General features: G+C 39.2%; 1 protein-coding gene across 1 annotated transcript in view; it reads right to left on the reverse strand.

The window, feature by feature from the left end:
• nckap1l (NCK associated protein 1 like) overlaps positions 1-6674 on the reverse strand; it is a 110265-nt gene that overhangs the window by 21776 nt on the left and 81815 nt on the right. Inside the window, exon 26 of the mRNA XM_061929048.1 lies at positions 3045-3125. Within this exon, the coding sequence (XP_061785032.1) occupies positions 3045-3125 (81 nt within the window). The remainder of the gene's footprint in view (positions 1-3044; positions 3126-6674) is intronic.

The following is a 6674-nucleotide window of genomic DNA, read 5'->3' on the forward strand; positions in this document are numbered from 1 at the left end:
TCACGTAGCCTCAGCTCCTCCGACGCCAACCACTTCTCCCCACCACTCAGAACCAATCTCCGGACCTGGGGTGACAGAGCCTTCTCCATCGCTGCTCCCACCGTCTGGAACTCTCTCCACAAACCCATCCGTGACTGCTCAGACCTTCCTACGTTCAAAAGCCTTCTCCTCTTCAGATCTGATTTTAACCTGTGATTAGTGTTCTGTGTAATGTCCCGCCTCGTAATGTCCAGTGTTATGTATTATTACCCATACAACGCTACGAAAAACCCTAAAGATACATCAGACCAAGATAGGCTGCCTAAGGAAACCCGTGGTGCAACGCACAGTGCCAGTACCCAGTACGGCACCTGAGGATCCAGGCCCGGACACTCCCCACAGTGCCCAGAACCTCCAAGCACCACCGCCGCAACCCCAAAGCAGACCGTCAGAGGGGGGACGCGTGGCCCATTTCTCTCATTTTTGCACAAGCTGGTTTCTAAGCTCAAGATGACTCATTTGAGTAATAGGACAAAGCAACAGGAGTGAGTTTTTAACATAAAATTAGCAAATAAATGAAATACAGCCACATAGCAATTACACATTTATGGTGATTCAACAAAAATATTCCGGGTGCTAAAAAAAATATCTGAATGGGGATTACACTCATTTCATTTTTAACTCAATTCATGTTTTTTGAGAATTTTTTTTTTTTTTAAACTATCAATTTTTTTTTGGGCCATTTCCACATTTACTCAATATATCATACGCCTACGAAGGAGCTTTTGTAACCTGTAACCTCTTTTTAAAAGGTTCTATTATCATTTTTATATAATAATTAGATAATATATTGTATTTAAAAAATGGGCGGTATAGCTCGGTTGGTAGAGTGGCCGTGCCAGCAACTTGAGGGTTCCAGGTTCGATCCCCGTTTCCGCCATCCTAGTCACTGCCGTTGTGTCCTTGGGCAAGACACTTTACCCACCTGCTCCCAGTGCCACCCACACTGATTTAAATGTAACTTAGATATTGGGGTTCACTATGTAAAGTGCTTTGAGTCACTAGAGAAAAAGCGCTATATAAATATAATAAAAAATAAAAAAATAAAAATAAAAAAAACATAAAAATATGTAGGTCGTTGAAATATTATTGAATATCCAGAAAAAAATGCTCATGGCCTTCCCATGAACTGCAGTGGATCTGTATGATGCAACTGCCTGCCGACAATGTGACTTGTGGAATGTTGTGTTCCTGGGTTTCATGCAGTCCTGTTAATCAACTAAAGTGGGAATTTGTTTGTTTTTCAAGAAAATAAATTTAACATATAGTTGGCATAAGGAGTAACACAAATATGCAAAAGAAAAAGACAATTTCGGGATTCTAATTATTATTTCATTGTAAAGTCAAATTTTGGGAAAACGATAAATGCTATTTTCTACAGTGTTCTAGGTAGTTTAATTCCATGTTTTTTAAATTGCCTGTAATAAATATGTGCAGGATACATAAAAAAAATATATATCTGTAAAAAAAAATAAAAAAAATAAAATAAAACAAATTAATAAAAAGAAAATATATATATATATATACGTATTTGTTTTTGTTATTATCATGACTATTTACATTGTAGATTGTCACATAAACAAAAAAAGCTGAAATAACTGAAAACATGTTTTGTATTCTGGTGTCTTCAAAAAAGCCAACCTTTGCTCTGATTACAGTTTTGCACACTCTTGGCATTCTCTTCATGAGCCTCAAGAGGTAGTCACCTGAAAGGGTTTTCAATTCACAGGTGTCATAGTTTTGATGCCTTCAGTGACAATCTACAATGTAAATAGTCTTGAGAATAAAGAAAACACATTGAAATGCGAAGGTGTGTCCCAAACTTTTGGCCTGTACTGTATATAAATATTTACATATATATGTATGTATATATACATATCCATCCATCCATTTTCTATTGCTTGTCCCTCTCGGGGTTGCGGGGGGTGCTGGAGCCTATGTGTATATACATGTATATATATATATATATATATATATATATATGTATATATATATATATATATATATATATATATATATATATATATATATATATATATATATACATGTGTGTGTGTTTATATATATGTGTAAATATTAATATGTATATATACGTATGTAAAGTCGAGGTTTCTGTGGTTTATCCCTCATACAGTGCTCAATACCGGGGTAGAGCGGAATATACGTTAGGTCAGGAAAAAACACAGAGGCTATATCATCCCTACAAGCCTGTTCCGCAGGATTTTATAAAATCCCCTGACAAGCAGGGAAACCTGCGAAACAGGCTTGTAGGGATGATATAGCCTCTGTGTTTTTTCCTGACCTAACGTATATATAATATATATATATATGTAATGTTACATAATATTTGCAATCATTGGTCATAAAATAATAATACACAATTTATGTATGTATGTATATATATATATATATATATATATATATATATATATATATATACATACATACATAAATTGTGTATTATAATTTTGTATATATATATATATTTTGTATATATATATATATATACATACATACATAAATTGTGTATTATAATTTTATGACCAATGATTGCAAATATTATGTAACATTGTGGTTTGAGAGCTGTGTTGGACTTTTGAAGTTCCATTGTCATGTAAAAAGAGCGTAAATGTTCTGTAGTGCTGATGTTGTTTCTTCTAATGTGGTCTCTCTCATGGAGGTTCGGGGGTTTTTGCTGACGTCTTTGGGGTTATCCTGGCTTAAGCCGTGGCACGACTGCCGTGCCTTCGCTCAGAGGCCAGACGTAAGCAAGCGAGGGAGGGCACGGCGGGGAAGTTGTTCACATCACAGCGCTCCGCAGGGAGATAAGGAATTTTATTTGCTTGGTAATAGCGGGCACGCAATTGTTTTCTTCTCCAATCTGCTGTTATTCTTCTTCCTACTTTCTTACCCTTTCCTTTCTGGGCGTGTCAAACATGCAGTAAAACACTTTGGTCAAGCTAAATAATGTGCACAGTGAATACAGAGTGAGGGGTGTTTACTACCTTGATGTCTGTGTCAGGGGACACGCAGTCCTTCAGGCTTTCAATGGGGCCCACCAGGTAAGGACAATGCTTTTGCAGCACCTATTGGACACGTTCCAAAGTTAGTAAATATGGTAGCAATCACACTATTCAAGCAGTGCAATAACATGTTTGCCTTGTTTCGTGGTTATAACACGGTCCCATACATTATTAAAAAGATAGCTAGTAATGTGGGCACAGCAAAAAAAAATGTAGAGCAGGTAAGGTTGTATTCTCATTCCTGTGAGAATCCTCCGTTTGACTGAAGCATTATAGGCCTACTGAAATGCGATTTTCTTATTTAAACGGGGATAGCAGGTCCATTCGATGTGTCATACTTGATCATTTCGCGATATTGCCATATTTTTGCTGAAAGGATTTAGTAGAGAACATTGACGATAAAGTTCGCAACTTTTGGTCTCTGATAAAAAAGCCTTGCCTGTACCGGAAGTAGCAGATGATTTGCACGTGACGCCACAGGTTGTGGAGCTCCTCACATCCGCACATTGTTTACATTCATGGCCACCAGCAGCGAGAGCGATTCGGACCGAGAAAGCGACGATTTCCCCATTAATTTGAGCGAGGATGAAATATTCGTGGATGAGGAAAGTGAGAGTGAAGGACTAGAGGGCAGTGGGACCGATTCAGATAGGGAAGATGCTGTGAGAGGCGGGTGGGACCTGATATTCAGCTGGGAATGACTAAAACAGTAAATAAACACAACTCTATTAGCCACAACACAACCAGGCTTATATTTAATATGCCACAAATTAATCCCGCATAACAAACACCTCCCCCTCCCGTCCATATAACCCGCCAATACAACTCAAACACCTGCACAACACACTCAATCCCACAGCCCAAAGTATTGTTTACCTCCCCAAAGTTCATACAGCACATATATTTCCCCAAAGTCCCCAAAGTTACGTACGTGACATGCACATAGCGGCACGCACGTACGGGCAAGCGATCAAATGTTTGGAAGCCGCAGCTGCATGCGTACTCACGGTACCGCATCTGTGCATCCAACTCAAAGTCCTCCTCGTAAGAGTCTCTGTTGTCCCAGTTCTCCACAGGCCAATGGTAAAGCTTGACTGTCATCTTTCGGGAATGTAAACAATGAAACACCGGCTGTGTTTGTGTTGCTGCAGCCGCCCGCAATACACCGCTTCCCACCTACAGCTTTCTTCTTTGCTGTCTCCATTGTTCATTGAACTAATTGCAAAAGATTCACCAACACAGATGTCCAGAATACTGTGGAATTTTGCGATGAAAACAGACGACTTAATAGCTGGCCACCATGCTGTCCCAAAATGTCTTCTACAGTCCGTGACGTCACGCGCAGGCGTCATCATACCGAGACGTTTTCAGCAGGATATTTCGCGCGAAAATTAAAATTGCACTTTAGTAAGCTAACCCGGCCGTATTGGCATGTGTTGCAATGTTAAGATTTCATCATTAATGTATAAACTATCAGACTGCGTGGTCGGTGGTAGTGGGTTTCAGTAGGCCTTTAAGGAGTACGTCTATTTGTGATCAAACAACCACCAGGTAGCATATGAGAGCAGATAATACTGTATCATCCCTGATCGCTGCACTGACGCTTATGTCTTCTGTGTGTGTGTGTGTGTGTGTGTGTGTGTGTGTGTGTGTGTGTGTGTGTGTGTGTGTGTGTGTGTGGTTGTGTGTGTGTGTGTGTGTGCGTTCCGGCAATAATTACTTAATGGGGACATCACTCTGTTTACACAGTCACCTTTAGGGGACCTTTTGATTGATTGAGACTTCTATTAGTAGATTGCACAGTGAAGTACATATTCCGTACAATTGACCACTAAATGGTAACACCCGAATACGTTTTTCAACTTGTTTAAGTCGGGGTCCACTTAAATTGATTCATGATACAGATATATACCGTATTTTTGGGACTATAAGTCGCAGTTTTTTTCATAGTTTGGCCGGGGGTGCGACTTATACTCAGGAGCGACTTATGTGGGAAATTATTAACACATTACCGTAAAATATCAAATAATATTATTTAGCTCATTCACGTAAGAGACTAGACGTATAAGATTTCATGGGATTTAGCGATTAGGAGTGACAGATTGTTTGGTAAACGTATAGCATGTTCTATATGTTATAGTTATTTGAATGACTCTTACCATAATATGTTACGTTAACATACCAGGCACGTTCTCAGTTGGTTATTTATGCCTCATATAACGTACACTTATTCAGTCTGTTGTTCACTATTCTTTATTTATTTTAAATAGCCTTTCAAATGTCTATTCTTGGTGTTGGGTTTTATCAAATAAATTTCCCCAAAAAATGCGACTTATACTCCAGTGCGACTTATATATGTTTTTTTTTTGTCCTTATTTATTATGCATTTTCGCCAGGTGCGACTTATACTCCGGTGCGACTTATACTCTGAAAAATACGGTACTATCAGATATATACTATCATCATAATACAGTCATCACACAAGATAATCACTAGATTATATACATTTAATTATTTACATTATTTACAATCCGGGGTGTGGGATGTGGAGGGGGGGGGGTTGGGTTTGGTTGTTATCATCACTTCAGTCATCAACAATTGTATCATCAGAGAAATGTACATTGAAACAGTGTAGGTCTGACTTGGTAGAATATGTACAGCAAGTAGTGGACATAGAGAGAGATCAGAAAGCATAAGAAAAACTATCTACATTTGATTATTTACATTTGATTATTAACAATCCGGGGAGGGTGTTAGTTTAGGGTTGAAGTTGCCTGGAGGTGTACTTTTAGTGCGGTTTTGAAGGAAGATAGAGATGCCCTTTCTTTTACACCTGTTGGGAGTGCATTCCACATTGATGTGGCATAGAAAGAGAATGAGTTAAGACCTTTGTTGGATCGGAATCTGGGTTTAACGTGGTTAGTGGAGCTCCCCTTGGTGTTGTGGTTATGGCGGTCATTTACGTTAAGGAAGTAGTTTGACATGTACTTCGGTATCAGGGAGGTGTAGCGGATTTTATAGACTAGGCTCAGTGCAAGTTGTTTGACTCTGTCCTCCACCCTGAGCCGGCCCACTTTGGAGAAGTGGGTAGGAGTGAGATGTGATCTGGGGTGGAGGTCTAGAAGTAATCTGACTAGCTTGTTCTGAGATGTTTGGAGTTTAGATTTGAGGGATTTGGAGGTGCTAGGGTACCAGGAGCTGCAAGCGTAATCGAAAATTGGTTGAACGAGAGTTCCCGCTAGAATCCTCATGGTGCTTTTGTTGACCAGAGAGCAGATTCTGTAGAGAAATTTCGTTCGTTGGTTGACCTTTTTGATTACCTTGGTTGCCATTTTATCACAGGAAAGATTAGCCTCTAGAATGGAACCTAGGTAGGTGACCTCATATTTCCTGGTGATAACAATGTCACCCACTTTTATAGTGAAGTCACTGACTTTCTTAAAGGGGAACATTATCACCAGACCTATGTAAGCGTCAATATATACCTTGATGTTGCAGAAAAAAGACCATATATATTTTTAACCGATTTCCGAACTCTAAATGGGTGAATTTTGGCAAATTAAACGCCTTTCTAATATTCGCTCTCGGAGCGATGACGTCACAACGTGACGT

The sequence above is a fragment of the Nerophis lumbriciformis genome, linkage group LG03 (assembly GCF_033978685.3).
Source record: "Nerophis lumbriciformis linkage group LG03, RoL_Nlum_v2.1, whole genome shotgun sequence".
In the NCBI taxonomy this organism is placed as follows: Eukaryota; Metazoa; Chordata; class Actinopteri; order Syngnathiformes; family Syngnathidae; genus Nerophis; species Nerophis lumbriciformis.